At 37.5% G+C, this 21,119-nt stretch overlaps 1 protein-coding gene across 1 annotated transcript in view; it reads left to right on the top strand.

Moving 5' to 3' along the window:
- Positions 1-21,119, top strand: part of SLC28A3 (solute carrier family 28 member 3) — a 59,521-nt gene that overhangs the window by 19,237 nt on the left and 19,165 nt on the right. The window contains exons 7-11 of the mRNA XM_060762118.2: positions 3,267-3,380; positions 5,743-5,820; positions 14,287-14,367; positions 15,530-15,610; positions 19,904-20,029. Of these exons, the coding sequence (XP_060618101.2) occupies positions 3,267-3,380; positions 5,743-5,820; positions 14,287-14,367; positions 15,530-15,610; positions 19,904-20,029 (480 nt within the window). The remainder of the gene's footprint in view (positions 1-3,266; positions 3,381-5,742; positions 5,821-14,286; positions 14,368-15,529; positions 15,611-19,903; positions 20,030-21,119) is intronic.

Raw genomic sequence — 21,119 nt, 5'->3', positions numbered from 1 at the left:
ATACAGGCTTAATCTCCTTCTGATTTCTTGGCCAGTCTTCATTTTGATTGCCTTGACCTGCATACATTTTTGAATGGGATCTTTATCACTCATGGGTATATAGCAGATGGAACCTATGGCCACAGATCCTTGAACTTTTGACAAGAAACCTTCTTATGAAACAATTTAGAAAGGCCTGTCTAGAACTTGGAAATACTGGCGATATGAGTAGTTTTGTGTCCACTTCCAGACATGCTTGGACAATCTAAAACAAGCATTTAATGCCAGTATGATGATTTTTACCTTGAATAAAACTGACATTTAGCCTATGATCTTTCCCTGGGAGTCATCCAGAAAAAGATTATGAGGCCAGGGGGAGGGCAAGCAATAGAGGTAACGTGTCATGTACTCACACCACCCAGTGTCAGTCAGTCACACACATTCTTTTGTCTTCCTCGGCTGTGTCAGTGATTCTGTTTTGCTGATTAGGTATTTGATGGTTCCAGTACTATTACTGACCGTGAGCCCTCAATATTCATATTAATTTTGGACTTATTTAATGATGATTGAAATTAGAGAGATTGCAGAATAAATCCAGGAAGAGCTCACTGAATTTCAAAATGGTAGGAACTGCAAGGATGCATTTGAATCTGATTCTGACACACTGCACTTACCCCATAATCCTTACATACCACTTGTCACGTCAGCACTTTTAATCTGTACCCATTGGCCCAGTTTTATTGCGTCTTGGTGTATTGTTTTATTGCTTGTTGTTTAATATTGCTTTAACTGTTTTTAATTTATTGTCGAAGGCTTTCATGGCCGGAATCACTCAGTTCTTGTGGGTTTTTTCGGGCTATATGGCCATGTTCTAGAGGCATGCCTCTAGAACATGGCCATATAGCCCAAAAAAACCCACAAGAACTGAGTGTTTTTAATTTACTTAGGTTGTGTATTGTTATGTTGTGTTTTGAGGCCTTGGCCTTTGTAAGCCGCATCGAGTCATTCAGGAGATGCTAGCGGGGTACAAATAAAGTTAATAATAATAATAATAATAATAATAATAATAATTTTCTTGAGGAGTTTTAGTGTAAAAAAGCAATCTTTATACTAAAATTCAAGGAATTGCCTTGTGCTATCTTATGCTCTTCTCCACAACTTATTTATGCAAACAAAGGTTTTCTGCTTTGCTAATAATTAAAAAAAATCCAGGAATCAATTGAAAGTAAGTAATGATATGTGTGTAGCTTTGAACAATAATATTAGCCCCAGAATAACCCAAGTTGTTAAGAAGATGCAAGCTCAAAAATCACATTAGCATAACAAGTTAATCACCAGCTGCAGCTGTAGTAAATCTTGCCAACCAAAAGGTTGACAGTGCAAAACTGGGTCAGATTGAGCTCCTGACTGTCAGCCCAGCTCCACCGTCCACCTAGCAGATTGAAAACAGCAATGGGAGGTATTTTAGGCATGGCATTTCGAAGGAAAGTTTATAAACAAAGAAAGCTCTTCAGCAAGGAGATGGAGAGACAGGACCCCCCTGTGGCCAGAACTGAGCATAACCTGCAAAAGATGAATGATGAGAAAAAAGCCTAAAATCTGTTGTCTGTCTTGTCATTGTATAATCGTCATTGAATGTTTGAGCCTATGTGTTCTGTAATCCACCCTGAGTCCCCTTTGGGTTGAGAAGGGTGAAATATAAGCACTGTAAACAAACAAACAAACAAATAAATAAAATTGATGCAAACCAAATTTAATTTTCTATTAAATATGTCCTTTTTATATTATAATAGTACTCTTAATTAATCTTACTATTAAGTTATGTTAAAAGTTTTGATTAAAGTTAGTTAATGTTTAGATTAACTTTATTATATATACAGTTTATTATATATTGTCGAAGGCTTTCATGGCCGGAATCACTGGGTTGCTGTAGGTTTTTCGGGCTATATGGCCATGTCCTAGAAGCATTCTCTCCTGATGTTTTGCCTGCATCTATGGTAGGCATTCTCAGAGGTTGTGAGGTCACAACCTCTGCCCTCACACCCTCTGAGGATGCCTGCCATAGATGCAGGCAAAACATCAGGAGAGAATGCTTCTAGAACATGGCCATATAGCCCAAAAAACCTACAACAACATAGTTTATTATTCTTGAAACTTGTGGTCCCCGCTAACAACAAAAAAATCAGAGTGGTCCCTGGTCAAGAAAATGTTGGGAACCACTGGTTTGGGACAATTTCAAGGGAGAAAAAAATCAATTAATTAAAAAAGAAGGATGTTGTTGATGATTTGCCACAGCATATGCCAAACTTCATCTTTTTAGTAGTCTATTTTCTCCTTCACCTTGTTTTCTGAACATCCCAGCTTTCCTATTGTTCTAGGTTTATTTTGAAAAGAACTACAACAGTGCCTGCTCCGATCATATATGTGACAGTGACGTTAGAAGAACAATCTTTTCTAGTCCCAACAAGGCTTTCATCTGATTCATATATTATTAATTCACTGCTTCAGTTCACTGTGTCACTGATCTCTTTTCTAAAACTTTCAAGTCTTTTTCTGTCTGAGGAAATAAGAAATATAGCAAGGGATTTCTTACAGGTAAAAATTCCAATAAGCCAGTCTCCCAATAACACTTCATTTTCTGGAACAATGACTACCTTGATAATTTTGTTAATACATAATCCCACATGGAGTAGACAGCTGAAGTGAATGTTAATGAGCTACTCTTGTGTACTCATCCCTATGTCTTCGTTGCCCAACTGTATTACATTAATATGGGATGTATCATAGAGCTTCGCTTGATCCCGGCACTCCTAAACTTGTTCAGCATGGCACATCTGGATACAGTGTCAAAGGGGGGGGGGGGGGACAGTGGATTGCTTTGGGCTCTAAAATCAATAACCAGTACTAGTGGGATTCTTCCATGTGATCTTTTCCCATAATAGTATGGTCAATTTGACAAAAGCCAACACACACAAATAGTGTCCCTTACATAAAATGGCAAAATCCAAATTGCTTTTTGGTTTTTATTGTTAATATTTTCGTTCAAGCCATGGATGGTTGAATCTAGGAATATGAACAGCCAGCTGAATGTATGTATTCAATTTCTATCCTGCCTTTCTTCCCCACAAGGACTCAGGGCAGGTCGTAATAGGATTTTTAAACACCAGACACAAAAACACAGTGAATTATAGTAAAATGTGGTTAAACATATTTTCCTATTAAAACATAATTGAAATAAAAACCATTTTAAAAAGCTTTTTGCTTCTACTGTTTGTTTTTCCGTATAGGTTATATGGAGACCAGTGTTATGGGGAATAGGACTGCAATTTGTCCTTGGACTAATAACATTAAGAACAAAAGTAGGATTTGATGCATTTGATTGGCTTGGTGCACAAGTACAGGTAAGCACTGGCTGAAATATATGGCTGTATTCTCCCTCCTTCCTTTAAAATATATATATAAGTATACCATTAGCAAGGACCGGAATTGGTGTCTATAGAAAAGTGAAGGAAATCAGTGTGGGATCAGTAGGATTATTTAATTTAGCATAGCTGGCAGTAGTTCTAGCATGTTGTACTTCCTTGATATTATATAAGGAATTACCTTGTATATTCCTGAATAATACAAAGATAAGTAAATCAACACAAATTTTGGTTCTATGAGTAGGAATGTGTCATTTAACAAATCATCCCCAAAAACAGGAGCCACAGTGACGCAATGGGTTAAACCCTTGAGCCAGCTGAACTAGTGACCCGAAGGTTGGTGGGTCGAATCTGCAAGATGGGGTGAGCTCCCAATCTGTCAACTCTAGCTTCTCTTGTGGGGACATGAAAGAAGCCTCCCACAGGATAGTAATGCAGCATTGTGTCCCCTGGGCAATGTCTTTGCAGACAGCCAATTCTCTCACGCCAGAAGCAATTTGCAGTTTTTAAAATCGCTTCTGACACAATAAAAAAAATTCCAAAAACAGTGGGAAATTTTTATTCACACTTCAGGACCAAACCTTTGGGACAGTGCAAAAAGGCAACAATAGGAAACTTTACTCTGCTAACCAGATTTGGTATGGATGATTTGGGACAGTGTTAAACAGTTGATTTTAATGAAGAGATAAATTATTTTAGTGTTTATGTATGTTTATAGTTTATTTTATGTTCTGACACTGAATGTTTGCCGTATATATGTTGTGCTGCCCTGAGTCCCCTTCGGGGTGAGAAGGGTGGAATATAAATGTTTTAAATAAATAAATAAATATCGAGGAGGGGAGTTCTTAGAAAATAGTCATAACATTGTTTCCTGTACAGAAATGTGTTTTCTATGTAGAAAATAATATTTTCTTTTTGAGAAAATTTGTTTTCTACATAGAAATTAACATAGCTGCGCAGGAAATGCCATATTCAGCACAGAATCCCACATGAATTTTATGCACAAAGTAAGTCCCTGGCTATGGAGATTCTACCTTTGTCAATGATTCTCCTTGGGTTTTTAAAATAATGGATTCAAATATACACGAATATTCTTTCCAACCATCTACAATATTTGTTTGTATCAAAATGATGTTGCAGTACAATACAATGGTTTGGGTTTTTTGGAGAATGCCTGGGTACATCTCAGTCTATTCTCTGATCTAAAAGGTCACGGGTCAGTCAGAGAAGAGGGCCTTGTGAAGGTTTCCTCAAGTCATAACTTTGTTGGTAGTTTTTCCTCCTGGAATTTTAGTATAAGTATGCTGGTGGAACTTTATTTTCCATCAGCACCCCATAATTTTTTGTGCCTCAACCCAAAAAATTCAAGCCTAATTAGTAAAGTCCACAGTAAAGGCTAGAAATGGAAATGGAGATAGTTTGGGATGCTGCAAATCAGGCATTGTTATTGTTATCATGTCACTGCAACTGTTATTTTAAAGTGCTAATATATAGAATAAGTTTTAAAGTTTTATTGGAATGTGCTTATTGTCATGTCATTGCCTATGGCTGGTACAATAAACAATTCATCAATTCATAAGATTTTGACCCTTATCTGGAGAGGCATTGATTGCTAACAAAAAGCAGCAAGGAACCAACAAGTCATATAGTGGCTGCTTAGGGGATCATCAGATGGATATGTGGAACTCCTTACAAATATGAGAATGATGGCCACTTTTTCTCACCCAGGATCATAAGTAATGGAGATGAGGCATAAGTTGGCTTGAGACCTCAGAGATATAATAAACAGTGTTGGGTTAGATCAGGCTTGTCCAACCTGCAGCCCGTGGGCCACATGTGAGCCCAAGACACCCATAAATCCAGCCTAACACAAAATCATAAACTTAGTTGAAACATTAAGATTGTGTGATTATCAAGAGCAAATGTTGTAGATATCAATGGAATCTACAAATATCATTGCCATCCATAATTCACATTATAATTGCAAATGGTCTCTGAATGGGGCAGCACATAATTAGGATTATTATGTGAAAACTTTTTTTTTTTTTTTTTGCTTATCTGTGTTGGTTGATATCCCAAAAAATATGCAAAAGCCTTTCTGGGTGATCCCTAACTTTGTAGTTTGAAAATCCAATTTTTCCAGGATCTGTTTTCCTAACTGTTCTCAAGTGAACAGGACCACCTGCTGAGGCATACTAACACATCCATTCAATTCAAGGTAACTGGGATAAGTTAAGAAATTGCAATAAATTATTGTCTATATATGAATAAACTGCAATATATTATTATCTATTGCTCGTTTGGTTTTTTTAAAAATTGTGTGTTTTCTTTCTCATTTAAGACTTTCTTGGGATACACAGATGCTGGGTCTAAATTTGTGTTTGGGGAAAAATACATGGATCATTTCTTTGCCTTCAAGGTAAGTTACAACTGTTGTTGTTTTATCTCATCAAAGAGGAGAGTATCTGTTTAGGAATATGTTTACCAGGTCCTCTCTTCTGCAGGAGAAATGAGCTGTGTAAGAATAAAATAGTGGGAATTATCTTCTAATAAAACAACGCGATATACAATAGAGTCTCGCTTCTCCAACATAAACAGGCTGGCAGAAAGTTGGATAAGTGAAAATGTTGGATAATAGGGAAGGATTAAGGAAAAGCCTATTGAACATCAAATTACCTTATGATTTTACAATTTAAGCATCAAAACATGTTTTACAACAAATCGACAAAAAAAGCAGTTCAATACACAGTACTGTTATGTAGTAATTACTGTATTTATGAATTTAGCACCAAAACATTGCAATTTATTGAAACAGCTATGGATCCGGGTGGGAGGCAGACTGTGTTGGATAATACAGGATGTTGGATGAGCAAAGGTTGGATAAGCGAGACTCTCCTATACTTACCAGCACACAGATACTGAGTTTAGAGAAAGCAAAAGATCGGAGAATAATGCGATTCTCTGAGAGACAAACTTTATTAAGGATCTACAGGCTAAATCAACTGTGCAGGCCTCCAACATATTCTGCTGCTTATATAACCTTGATAATCTGTCATAATTATGTCAACATCAAGTCAATTTCACTTTATGATAACCCTATCTCAGGTATTGTTTTTTTAGTGAGGGGGAAAGATTTCTTCAGAAGTAATTTACTAAAGTGTTCCTCTTAGGCTGTTCCACTATCCCCAAGTTGAGCACTAATACTATCCCATTCTTGCCAAAATGTAAATTCTAGTCTCATCTAGAGCAGACCGGTTGAATTAGAAGGAACTTGATAAATCAACACTTATTTGAGTTTCAGTTAAGTGGGTCTAGTCTAGTTGGGATTAATAGTTGGATATATTGTATATACTCATGTATACATCAATATCATAAATAAGTGAAGAGGAAAGATTTTGAGGGCACAATTATGGATCTTGACATGATCCATGGGTCATTCTTCAGAGAGAAGAAAGCACCAGCACCACCTCAAGGAACCATTTTCTCCTCAATTTGTACTCATAGAAAGAGAAGGTCCCTTTTAAAATAAAAGCTAAAATGCAATATTAACTCTCTTTTTTTAAAAAAAATGCTCCTTTGCAAGAAAGTGCTAAGGCACTAGTGCCATTTTCTCATCCAGAGATTCAAAAAGACCAGAAGAGACAGGAGATCCTTCCAGACAGGCCCTATACCCCAGAATCTGATCTCAGGTTTTCTGTTTATCCCAGATAAACAGTCTAGTTTAAAGCAAAAACCTGGGATCAGAGCCTGGGATATAGGGTCTGTCTGGAAGGGCCCAGACAGAATAGAGAGGGTGAGTGCTTCTTTTGGTTCTCTCAAGATGGGCTAAGTTCTTGCCTGCACCGGAACTGTGGTGCAGCTGGCTGGGAGTCAGCTACATTAAGATCACTACTGACCAAAAGGTCATGAGTTTGAAGCCAGCCCAGGTCATAGTGAGCTTCCAACCATTGTGTAGCTTGCTGTTGACCTTTGCAGCCCGAAAGACAGTTGCATCTGTCAAGTAGGCAATTTAGGTACCACTTATGCGGGAAGGCTAATTTAACTAATTTATGATGCCATAAAATCTCCAGCAAACAAGCAAAGAATGAGGAAGTGCTCCATCAGTGTCACAAATGGATGGTGAAGCGACAGCTCCCCTGGTGGCCAGAATACCCTCATGAAAGCTGGAAAGTTAAATAGCCTCTGTGTGTCTGTCTATATATGTTGTGTGTCTATGGCATTGAATGTTTGCCATGTATATGTACATTGTAATCCATCCTGAGTCCTCTGTGGGGTGAGAAGGGCAGAATATAAATACTGTAAATAAATAAATAAAATTTGCCACTCTACTCAGAGAAAGGAATGGTTACTGTTGTTGTTTTTTTAAATAAGAGTTAAGGTACAGACTTACATTGACTCAAAGATAAGTCTAAAGTTTCTAGACTCATACATGAAGTCTAGTTTTTTGTTTTGTTTTGGGGTTTTTTTTGTTAAAGAACAGTTAAAAGGAAAGTTTCTGAAATTTTGAGTGGATTATCAGGAAGGTCTTTTTTTTAAAAGCGGTCTTGGGCCACATGTGTACTTATTACAGAAATCAATAAAATGCCTCTCCAAGGCCTTCTCTCATTTCTTTCATGGACTGAGGAAAGGGCTCAATAATCCTTGACCTCTTAAGAGGAACATGTTGCCCAGCAACCTGTCCTTCATGTCTCTTGACTATTTGGATGGAGGAAATGAAGCAATCAGATATTTTCCCTCTCATTCTCTTTCTCTCTCAGCGCTCCTATTCATTGGACTAAGGAGATTGCATAGGGCAGGAAGTGATTCATTTAAAAGTCCCTACATTTTTTCAATCCTTTTATTTTGAGTACTTCAAGTAATAGAATACCCAGCAGGAAGATGTATCAGTTGCAGGATTGGCATGTTGATAAACAAAGTCATATTTTTGTCCAGAAAGTCCACCTGCCTTTTAACCCTTTGAAGGGATATGTTTTGTGAAATATTCTCTGGGACTGCTGTGTTAGGGAATTTTTGCCAAATATATTTTAGTATCCTTGGGTGGTTTTAAAATTTTTAATTCACCTAAATGGAATTTAATCAAATTGATAATTAAATTATTAAATTGGTGTTTTTTAATAATTTGAAAGTTGTTAGTCCTGGTGACATAAGGAGTTGTTCTTTCAGTAATTTGTGACATTTGCTTTTTAAAGGTTGAGTGTAACGAATAGTTAATTGGGTGGTTGTAGGTTTTTCGGGCTATATGGCCATGTTCTAGAAGCATTCTTTCCTGACATTTCACCTGCATCTATGGCAAACATCCTCAGAGGTTGTAGGTGAATTACTTTTCAAACATTAGAGTGAATTACTTTTCAAACATAACAGTTCAAGTACTGAGCTGAAACAATGACAAATAATATCTATGTAACTACTGGCAGAGGCAACTTAAGGAAGCATTGTCCCATTTGTATTGTCAAAGGCTTTCATGGCCGGAATCACTGGGTTGTTGTAGGTTTTTGGGCTATATGGCCATGTTCTAGAAAAACCTACAACAGCCCATTGTCCCATTCATAAGAAGCAGTTCCATTTAGTATACTAAGATTGATGTGTTTCCCAAACAAACAACAAAAACCCTATTTCTCAATCAACACATGCAACTGTCCCTGAGAACTAGGATCCATAACACTTTAAAAAATGTAATAGCAATTATTCTGAATTTTTAAATCAATGTTTTAATCATTGGTTTTAACTGTTGTTCTCACCGTAACTGTTTATTTATAATTTATGTGTTGGCATCAAATCGTTACCTGTTGTGAAGCTGCTCTGAGTCCCTGCTTGGGGGTGAGAAGGACAGGGTACAAATGCATGAAACAAACAAACAAACAAACAAATAAATAAATAAATATTAACAATCATCATCATCATCTTTATTTATATAATCTGGAGAAGACCTGCTCTCAGTTTTGCCTCCATCTCAGATGCGTTTGGTGGGGATGAGAGACAGGGCCTTCTCGGTGGTGGCCCCTCGGCTGTGGAACACCCTTCCTAGGGATATTAGATCGGCCCTCTCCCTCTTAACATTTCACACAAAGATTAAAACCTGGCTTTTTGAGCAGGCATTTGCAAATGCAATGTAACAGGCAATGATAGACCACGGAACAACTGACGATGCGATTGAATAGTGATTTCAGTAAGGAGACATGAGGATTTATCTTTTTATTGACTTTTTATGAACCTATATTTTATATGATAATGTTTTAAATTGTGCTTTATATGTTGGGGGGCATCAAATTGTGCTGAATGTAAACCACCTTGAGTCGCCTTTGGGCTGAGAAAAGCGGTATATAAATATGATAAATAAATAAAATATATCCTGCCCAAGGGGACTCATGGCAGTAGTGATTGTATGCTACTCTCTGTGTTTATTGGAGATCTTCTACTCAACCATAGAAATTTCACCAAAAACAAGTTTCATGTCCCTTTGATATTAGAGCTCCGGGGAGACTTAAAAAACTAGGAGACTTAAGATATTAGAAGTCCTGGAAGAGTTTCCAGGATGTTCTTAGCCTTGAACAGCCAAGTCTCTGTCAAGAAAATGAAGAACGGTTTGGGGGGGTGGGGTGTAGCAGCTGGCTGCCCTAAGTACTGTTCCTACCAAATGAGGAAAGATCACTTATTACATCAAATAAAGGAGTACTCAGCACTAACGCTATTACTTTGTGGAAAGTAATAAACAAATGTTATGCAAAAATAGAATTCATTGTAACTTGTATTGTTAATTATAACTGCAATACTTTCAGGCTCTAGGAACATATACTTTAGAGAGAAATCTTCAATGATTGAGCAGATCACAGTTTGTGGACCTTTGCAACCCATTTAAGGAATATCGAATTAGCTCTCAGCACAACATCTGCAGGTTTTTATCAGTAGGAATGGAACACAAGGTTCTTCAGAGGCTGAGAAAAGGCTCTGTCCGCCTGGTCTCCATGCCATAGGAGATAACAGGCAAAGATTTCTCCCCGCACTTCTCAAAATATGCCTGGCTCTCTGACAAACTTTAAACCTTTGATCCTACAACTCAGTCAGAAGCTTTTAATATTCAAACGAATGGCAGGTTTGGTTCTGCCCACTGAACCAAGAGTATATGAGTCCTAACAAATTAGTTTCTAATGCTAGTTGGTTTTTTTAAATAAAGATTTTTAATACAAATATTTTTAAGTGTAAACTACTAAAATATTTGTTTCTAATGAGTGGAGAGGATACACATTTTTTGTTCTTCCTCTGGTCATGTTTAGTTTTTATTAAAGAATGCCTTAGAAACTCAATCTGCTAATGTTTTATGGTTAAAATTAATGGGTCATTGTGCAGATCATACTGGGTTTTTTTCCCATTTGGGGTCATTAACATTGGGCTGATTGCCTCCACAGTTGTCCATTTGTGAAATCCAGCCATTTCACCCATCCCAAGACCTGTAAGCTCCTCCTCCGCCTCTTCTTCCTCCTCCTTCTTTGTTCCTTTTCCTACTAATTTCTGTTGATGGCACTTCTTCCATTTGTGTTCATTTATGTGAACATGAGAAACATTGCTGCCTCCCCCAAATGCAATGGGAATGCAACTGCCATTATCCCCAACAACTGATTGTGTTGCCCTGGTGCGGTGGGGATTGCATTCAAACAATACAGAGATAGATGCATGTTCCTTTTCCCTGTTTGATGCCTTAGGTCCATCTCTTTCTTTCTATTCAAGTGCTATTAGAGAAAAGATTGGCAGAGTGGAGCCTCAAGAGCTAATTTTGACTCTAATTATTGCCGTCTGTAGGGAGAAGGGGCAATTTGCCAGGTTTGTGTTCCCTTCGGGTCATTTCAGGCCCAGGAGTGGCTTTTTGTGTGCTTAAAAGAGGAAGCGAACAAGAAATGACTTCCAGTTGTTTGGGAAAGAGTTTAAAATGACTGGGAGGACATCAAAAGTATGGTATGTCTTAATGTCCATTCAGGTACATTTTGAAGCAACAAAAAGAGCAAGGGGGAGAAAGAGAGAAAGCAAAAGATTTGAGGGAGTATGGGCCTCCAAGGTCTCCTAGGAGGACAATAAGGTCCCTAACTTCATATTGTTGTCCACCCCAGACTAGACCCATTGCCAGCACAGGAGTATGTCTTCCCCTCCAACTTGTTGATTTGCCTTCTGACATCCAAAGTTCAATCACTCTACAACAGTTTATCAGACTATATAACAAATTTGAAAAAATTGTCTGTTCCTGGTTCAAAAGTTTTATTTTCCTGTTTAATTGTGCAGCACTAGCTTTGAAAGTATTTGTTATACTCCAGAACCTTTGTTTTTGTGGCTGTGACACACTATGTTGAATTGGTCGAGACTCTACAAGATATTCATTGAAAAGCTATAGCAAAATATGCTGCAGGATGTCAGTTTAATAAACTTTTTCCATATTTTTATGATAGAACCAATTAGGAAATGAGATTTATAACCCAAAAACAAAAAATAAATGTGTTACATAGCGTGATCTCTATACATATAGGTGGTACTTTCTGTATTGGGCAAACATGACAATAAATATTTAAGCACCTGAAAATCAGGGAGGTCCATATTCATCCCTGGTCCACATCAGGGTTTTTTTTAGTATTTCTGCTACACAGGAGAACAGAATCATCCTGCTTTCAAAATTTATATTTACTGAGCAGCCCAAAGAATTGTGATCCTCAGCCTTTTGTCCTTCAAATGTTTTAGATTTCAACTCCCAATATAATTTACTGTGATCCATGTACTCTAGGGCTTCTGGGAAATGAAAGTCTTAATCTAAAGGACCACAGGCTGAAAACCAATGCTACAGACATTTTGTTCTGAAGGGAAACAGACCCTTAATTACCTGCTATTCTGATGGTCACAGATGTGCTGTTTTGACTTCCTGTTTCTGTTCTACTTACAAGCCTGGCAGAATTTTCAAATTATTATTTTAAAAGCACTCTGTGTTCCTGCTCACTGATGCACAGTCCCAAAGTACCTTGCATTGGTACAATAATCAAAAGCTTTATTGTGAAGGACAGCTGGCCCTGACCACAGAATTCAATGTTGGAATGTGGTTCATTGCTAGGTAAAACTCATGGCTAGCAACGTGCTTTAATTAATCAGGATTTTATTATTGTTAACAAGGCAATATAGGACAAAAGTCTATATTCCAATCAGCATTACCATTTCCTGTAATTATTTAGCAAGTCACAAACATATTTATGTAAATCAGAGCCAGCTGAATAATACTTTTAAATTTTTGTATGCCCTTTTCATGTTCCAGGCACCTTTATCCCCTAGTATGACCATGTATTAGGAAAGTAAAACTTTTACTTAATTAGTTCTCCATTATCTCCACCTCCATCCACATATCCCTTTCTTTTACACCCAACACTTCCACTTTCCTTTTCTCTGTGTGTGAGAAAAAAAATGCCAATTTTTCATAATAATAATGTTATTTCTAAAAAAGGAGTGTGTGGCTAAATGATGTTTAGCCAAAGTGTGGGAGGAATCGAGTTGAGGGCTGGAAAACACTCATTTCAAAGGTACACTTTGAACCTGTTTTTCTGAGAAACATGCTGCTTTCCATGTCTGTGGATCCCAACAGGCATGGAAAACATGTGCTTTCCTTCCCTCCTCCCTGTGTGGACTCTTGAGAGCCCATGCATTTCTCAAAAGCCTGAAACAACTGATCAGCTGATCAGTTGTCAAATGGAAACACGGGTGGCTCAGGGAATCACAAGTGGAAAGTAAATACAGTTCTCTCAAATTCTGTATTTTACACTTGGTAATGTTAAACAAAGCTTGAATTAACAGTTGGAGGAAGACAGAGATCTGAGGGAAGTTTTTTTAATTGCTCCATTATGCGCTGGACCTCATATACACATATGCACATATGCATCTCTGGAGTGAAGTTTTAATAAACTTGCTCTGGATGTCCCCCATCCTGCCTCCACTTAATCCATTTCACAAAACAATTGTGAGGACAATGGGGGACTATGCAACGGGACTGGCAGGTCTGTGTTTGGATTCCCTTTGAGATTCCACGATTTAAAAACTCACTTTGTCCCTCATTTTGGCGCTATCTGGAAGTGCCCTGAATGAGTTAATATGTCAGTGTAGATATGCCCCAACATCCTTCTTATAAAATCTTCTCAACATTTGAACAACAGTTTTCAAATATTTGCCAATATTATTTCCATCCCTAATCTCCAGGCATGTTCATTAGTATGCTGCTGAAGTGTCAGTGATATTTTTATTTACCTGTGCTTTTAGTAGCTTACAAACTTTGGTAGTCTGTAAATAATCTCTGCTGTTAATATTGCTAGTCATTTTCCAAGTTGTTCTGTTTTATTCTTGTTTGATGGCCTTAGCCTGGAGACCTCTCCAATTCATTTTACAGGTGAACCCTGAGTTACAAAAATCTGACCTACAAATGTCTCCTAGTTAAGAATGAGGGTGAGACAACAGGAATCTACCCCTAGGAAGGGAAAGTCACTCCTGAAAGAGTTATCATGGGGAAAACGTGTCACCACTGAAACTTTCTCACCAATTCTTGTTTCCACAACAAGCCAATTTTTTCAAAACCTAATTTTCACAGGGACAGAAAGTGATGTGAAATCTCCTGAACAGGAAGACAGACAGCAAAATAAAGGCCACATGGGCGTTAACCCTTCCTTATGCTATCGAAAGCTTAAATATGCATATATATTTGGTTAGAATTACTTCTTTAAAATGTATTTGTTCTGGCTTACATACAAATTCAACTTAAAAACAAACCTACAGAATCTATCTTGTTCATAATTTGGGGACTGTCACTATTTCTGTTTTGAAATGTAGAAAATGGACATTCTTCATACTTGTAATTGTTCTTTTTTATCCAAATCAGGTGCTGCCTATAGTCATTTTCTTCAGCACTGTGATGTCTGTGCTGTACCACGTTGGATTCATGCAGTGGCTTATTAAAAAGGTAAAGCCTGAGGCTCATGTTTTACAGCAGGGGTTGGCACACACAGAGGGTTTTGGCAGCAGAAAGCCCTCAATTTTGGCAATGCTGAACCCTCCAGTGGACCACAGCTTTCAGGTTTCAGTTTGGTAGTGGAGGGGGGGGGAGTGAAACTGTCTTTAAAGCCTTTAATGCAATACTCTGTGTGCCCAGAGTTGTTTTTGGGAGAAATTGCAATTGGGGGGGGGGGGGGAATCAATAGAAGAATTCTAGGCATGTCAAGAATCCTGCTTTGTGGCGGGCTGCACAGTCTTCCATCATTGTAGCTCCTGAGAACTCCTCTTATGGCCTGATGACCAAAGGTGGTTAAAAAAATAGTTAAAGTAAATGGACCAGCCCTACTCCTTGGAGAAATACTTTAAACAGATTTTAAAGTGGTCTTCTGTGGCCTAGGGATGGTCCATGAGCTGTTGGCTACTGTTCTGCATCAAGTTCCCAGGAAGGAAAGAATGGTCAATGGATAAAAAAAATGGTTCCAGTCTCTGACACATTGGTAGGAATAACCTGCCAGTCCTCTGCATTACATAGCTTAAGAAGTGTAGATCCAGCCTTAGTCTCAGAATCCAAAATTAGGTTTCTAAATTCTTCTGTAAACCTTCTTAGCTACCCTCTTAATATCCATCTCTCTTTTTCATCTCTTCTCTAAAAGTTTACCAACCCAAATTATGCATTTTTCAAACTATAATGGGGGTCTCTTCTCTAGGCCTCTCCAATTGGTAAGAAATGGTTGATAGAAGTCACATTTTAGATGTTTTAAGTGTCTGTACAAAACATGACCAAAACATGTTATCCTAACAAAATAGGGTCAAATTCTTAGCCTGTTTTGGTTTCTGAAGACACCCTTTCTTTGAATAACAGATTGTCATATAGGAAGTTGCAGCTTAGATTTAGTCCAGTGGAAAAAAATACTTACTTCATCTCCCTGGTGGCAACAGTCAGTCATCATCTCCTTCTTCCCAGGCAAGCCTGCTCCTACTTTTTGTGAATTCCTATATTGTAATAAAATTATATTTATGTGAATGAGATGAACATAAGTCAACCTCATGGAAGGTGGGGAAATGGTACTTTTAAGCAGTGTGATAACAGTAGAAAAGTAATTTTCCATATAATAACTTTCTTTTCTTAGGTTGGATGGATAATGCAAATTACCTTAGGGACAACCCCTGTTGAATCCTTAGTTGCAGCCGGCAATATATTTGTGGGGCAGGTAAGTTGGGCAACAAAGAAATAATCTACTGGCTTTGAAGCCCCCTTCTTGAAATAGACCATGGTTTGTCATCATACTAAGCAATTTTTCTCTCCTACGAGATAAAGTAGAGCAAATATATATCCTTCCTTGGAACTTATGTACACTCTAGTAGAGAAGCATTTCCATTAATGAGACAAGAACATGGTTATCTCAAATTCATAGAATGCCATCAGGGGTGGAAATTGACATCCATTGCGGCATCTTCTCCTGACCCAGTGCTCTTACATCTAGAGGACACCCAGTTGGAATAAGGACAGCTCAATCTTTCATTTTGTCTGCTCCAAGCGTCTTGCCTTTCCCTACATACTGCAATCTGGCCATCCATGTTGCTCTAATTTATCTCCTCCAAAACTCCATAGACCTACCTTGTTCTCTTTTCTCATGAAGGAGTAGATATTTATCAAAGATAATTCTCTCAGTGCTAGAATACCAATCTTTCTGAAGAACGTAAACTTTTCTCCATCTTTTGTGCAATTGTGTCTTTGTGTAAATTGTATTGTGGAGTGTTGTGGCTCAGCAAATGATTGGGGATTTTTCTGATAGTTCTTCAGAGGATGAGGGAATTGATGGGTTTCAAAGTACAGATTCTGTTAGTGACTTGAGGGAATTGCAGGCCAAAGAGGTCCCAGTTTGGGATTCCTGTGCTTGTTCCCAAGCAACAGACAGTGAAGATTGCAGCTCCGTTGGGAAACAACCTTCGGATGATAGAGGGATTTCCCATGAAGCCAGATTAGTTATCTGGATGGAGAGAGTGAAAGATAGATTAATTAAGCATTCTGAGAGACTCCCTGAGAAGGCCCGTGAGAAGGCCTTGAAGCCCAGCTGCATCCAACATGACCTCATGGCTTCCTGGTTGGGTTTGGGCTTAAATTAGGTAATGTTTACTTGGAGCCTTTAATGGAGACAACATTGCTAAAAGAAGCATTGTTTTAACTCTCAAGTTCCTGTGTATGCCTATCCTCAAGTTCAAGTTTCCTGTGTTTGCCTATGTTCCTGTGTTTGCCTTAAGAAAAGTTCTTGCTTTCATGCTTATGGATTTATGACTGAGTTTTTAGCTCTCTTCATTTCATGTGCCTTGCCATTTTTGGATTGCTACTGATTTGTAAATGGACTGCTCATGTTTTATATTTTCTTCTCTGCTGCCTTTTTTGGGAAATGCCTTTTTCCCTTTGTACATGCTTTTCTCAATAAAGTGCTGCAGTTAGGACTACTGGGCTCTGGTGTGGTGCTGGGTGAAAAGGCGTCTCAGGGATAGAGCGCAACATGGAACTGCTGAAGTTATCCAACTATAACTGAGGGTGCATCTACACCAGAGCTTTCCAAACTGTGTGTCATGACACATTAGTGTGCCAGCTGCAGTGTGTTGGTGTGTGTAAAGGAGGCACCCAATTTGTAACGATGCCACTAATTTGTAAAGATGCCACTAGTTTGTAACAGTTTGTAAAGGAGCCACCACTTTGTAAGGACTTACTACATTGATAACACAACTAATAGCTTGTAATATTGAATTGGTCTTTCTTCAATGTGTAGCGTGGCTTAACTTTAAAGTATTTGTAACAGAGACTTGGCTTTAAAAGAAACTGTAACAAGTTTATTGAAGTATAGAAGAAGCTTGATGGTTTCAATGCATCTTAACTCTTAGAGGCACATTTCTTCAGAGGTTACATTTAATACATTTCATAAAACAAATCTTAAGAGGACTATTCCTTCCACTAAACAGGTTTTAAACATATTTTCCTTCAAAATGTGTTTCTTTCTTTAACAGATTACTTCAGGTACAAGCTTATTCTTTCCTTATGTTATTTCTGTTGCAGTAAAGATTCTTATTAGGGTTCTCTCCCCCTTTTGCTCATACATTGACTATTAATATAAATAAGTCAACTCGACCTATCTAAACTACACAGGCTAAAAGCCAAAACCTTCCTGATTCTCAACACAGTAGAATCAGCCTTTCCCTGTAGTTCTTAGACTACAGACTACCTTACTGGTTCTCAACACACAACAGAACCAGCCTTCCTTGTAGTTTGCTGACTACAGACTAACCATTTTAAAATGGCTGCCCTGCCAAATGGCAGTTGGCTCCACCCCTTTTTCCATGGCAACCCAGCTCAGTGTGAGCTGAGCTGGCTATCATCCCCCCCCCCCCGTTATGCTAATTTAAATACTTACCCTTTTAAACACCTATCTATAATTTATTATTTATTTATTTATTTATTTACCTTACTTATATACCACTGTTCTCAGCCCGAAGGCGACTCACAGCAGTTCACAACAAATACGAACAGCAAAAATTCAGTGCTACAGTATAGAAACAGTTAACAACCTAACACATTACACAATTAATAAACAGTTACTACAATACCCATTCACTGTCGTCTCGTCATCAAAAACATGTTCCAGATTCGTCATCCATTGTTCCATTCCAGTGTTCATTAACCAATCATTGCACTAATTATTGGAACGCCTGCTCAAACAGCCAGGTCTTCACTATTTTGCGGAATACCATTAGAGATGGTGCTAGTCTAATGTCCGTAGGAAGGGCGTTCCACAGCCGAGGAGCCACCACTGAGAAGGCCCTCGGTGGTGGGCAGGCGGGATCGAGAAGCAGGCGGGATCGAGAGCAGGGTCTCCCCGGAAGATCTCAAACTCCTGGTGGGTTCATAGGCAGATATGCGGTCGGATAGGTAGCTTGGGCCCGAACCATTTAGGGCTTTAAAGGCCAACGCCAGCACTTTGAATTATACATAACTGTAGATTAAAATTCACACTTCACCACAGTGTGTCACACAAACATAATGAAAATGACAAAAATCTTTGAAATATATGTATGTATATATATGTATATATGCATGTGTGTGTGCGTGTGTGTGTGTGCGTGTATATATATAGTATAAGATAAAGTTTTTCATAACACATGTGTCTCCATACATTTTGTTGCCTTTCAAACTGCAAGGTTATCAGGAAATATTTAGGAATATGGATAACTAATAAAAATAATAATTTATATCAAGATAATTATGGGAAAGTATGGAGGGAGGTTAAAAAAGATCTGGATAGATGGCAAAGGATTCAACTATCCTGGTTAGGAAGGATAGCCATGCTAAAAATTATGATTTTACTGAAAATGCTGTTTCTATTTCAAAATTGACAAATATTTAAGGGAGTGAAGTTTTTTGAAAAATGGAGAAAGGAATTGGTTAAATTTATATGGAATGGTAAAAAGGCTAGAATTGCATATAGAAATCTAATAGATGCAAAAGATAGGGCAGGATTGGTGTTTCCAGATCTTAGATACTATTATGAAGCTGCAGGCTTTTGTTGGCTAAAGGACTGGATCAAATTAGAAAATCGAGCTTTACTTAGTCTAGAGGGGCACAATCTGAGATTTGGTTGGCATGCCTACATATAGTATGGAAAAGAGAAGGCCAACAACGTTAATTTTATATTTAGACTTGTGGCCCATCTCCAAGATATCTCATTTTGTTCATATAAATATAGGTATTCCAAAATCCCCCCAAAAAATCCAAAACACTTTTTGTCCTGGGCATTTTGGATAAGGGATACTCAATCTGGATCATTAGTAAACTTTCCTATCACAAAAAGAAAATAGTAAAGTTAGATGCATAAAAAGGGCAAACAGTTTATATTTTAAAAAGTAGTAAACAGATTAGAATAGGTAGGAACACATTAGAGATAGTGTCATTGAAGCAACCAAACAGTACAAGGAATGCTGACTCAGAACATTTTGCTGCCCAAGGCATGGTTGCATATCCATGCACATGTCCTTGAAATGTCAAGGCCCATAGCATATAACTCTAGGTTACTCTAGGTATTTTGGCACCTGGAATAGAAGATCTCACAACAGCATCCTCCCCCTCCTTGCAGTAAAAAAATGAAACTGTAATAAAATTAAATAACTGACCAGAAATATGCTGCCTGTTCATGGGATACATAGCAAACCCCCTTTTGCTTATAGGAATGACTGTGTGTTTTATTTAATGTTCATAACTTTATTGTTTATTTTGTTACATGACTGTATTTTTTTGTTTTGTATCAATTGGATGTATAACTAATTGTTTATTCCATTTTATGTATTTTATTGTGTTTCACTTTTTGTATTATTTATGAAGTTTGTCTGAAATGGTGGCCACTTGTCTCCACTCCATGGATAAAGTAAAATGTTGGTAATGTGAAGATATGACCAGAATTTACTTGTTTTCTTTTCTTTTGTTCTCCTCACCCTTTCTGCAGTCAGAATCTCCGCTCTTAGTGAAACCCTATTTGCCATATGTTACAAAGTCAGAACTCCATGCTATCATGACAGCAGGGTTTGCCACCATTGCTGGAAGTGTCTTAGGGGCATATATTTCTTTTGGGGTAAGAATGAAAATACACTATTATTTTCAAACCCTCCTTTTCCTGCTCCTCCCAAAATGATAGGCTACCATATGAAATAAAACTGTTTCCCCATCAACCATAGAATTTTATAGAAAATAAGTATTTTATCCCCAGTTTGTCTCCCAACCATTTTTTTTCCTGTTTTTTTGTTCTATGAAAAATATGAAAAAACAAAGCAAGTAGCACAGATGGAAAATAATGTCTCATCTGAGAAAAGCTGTGTTTTCACTATGGACAGAAAAGCAAAAACCTGGTATTATCCAGGAATATGAAAACCCAGTTATTGTTCTCATTTTCTTCCCACTAGTAATCTCATTCTACTAGTAATCTCATTCTACTCCATTTCAGTGTTGACTAGAAGATTTGTATTTTTTTAATACAGATATTTGTAAATATTTCCCTCCTCTAAAAATATGCAATTTTGTATTCAACTTTTTTTTTATTGAAGCATTTTTGCAATTTTTTCTTCTTTTTTCTTCTTTTTATTTTTTAATTATACATTTTCAGTACATTAAAAGAATTTTGAAAATAAACACTAAAGAATGAAAAAAAGATTACTTCTTATTATCAACGGCTATAATTGCATACCTTATTTAATCATGCTTAACTCTTTAACATATATGCAAATCATCTTTTCTTACTCAAATCCTTGGAACCTCAGTGGCGCAATGGGTTAAACCCTTGTGCCAGCAAGACTGCTGATGGAAAGGTCCGTGGTTTGAATCCGGAGAGTGAGGTGAGCTCCTGTCTCAGCTCTAGCTTCCCATGCGGAGACATGAGAGAAGCTTCCCACAGTGTGGTAAAAAACATAAAAAACATAATGCCAAGTTTTTTTAAAATTTTGTTTGTGTTTTTAAATGCATTTTAACTGTACCCTCTGACACAATAAATAAATAAATCCAAACTAGTAAGTCATTTTTTCCTTTGCAAAAAGTCATAGGGGGCTTCCAGACTTTTTAAAAAAGTAACTAATGGTTTATTTCTCATCCAACAAAATGGTTTATCCATTACTGCTTATCTATCAGTTTGAACAACAATCTTTCATAATGTTTTCTCTTTACACATCCAA

The sequence above is a fragment of the Anolis sagrei genome, chromosome 2, assembly GCF_037176765.1.
Source record: "Anolis sagrei isolate rAnoSag1 chromosome 2, rAnoSag1.mat, whole genome shotgun sequence".
Lineage (NCBI taxonomy): Eukaryota > Metazoa > Chordata > Lepidosauria > Squamata > Dactyloidae > Anolis > Anolis sagrei.
The sequence above is the reverse complement of the archived record's forward strand: the minus strand, read 5'-3'. Positions and strand labels throughout refer to the sequence as shown.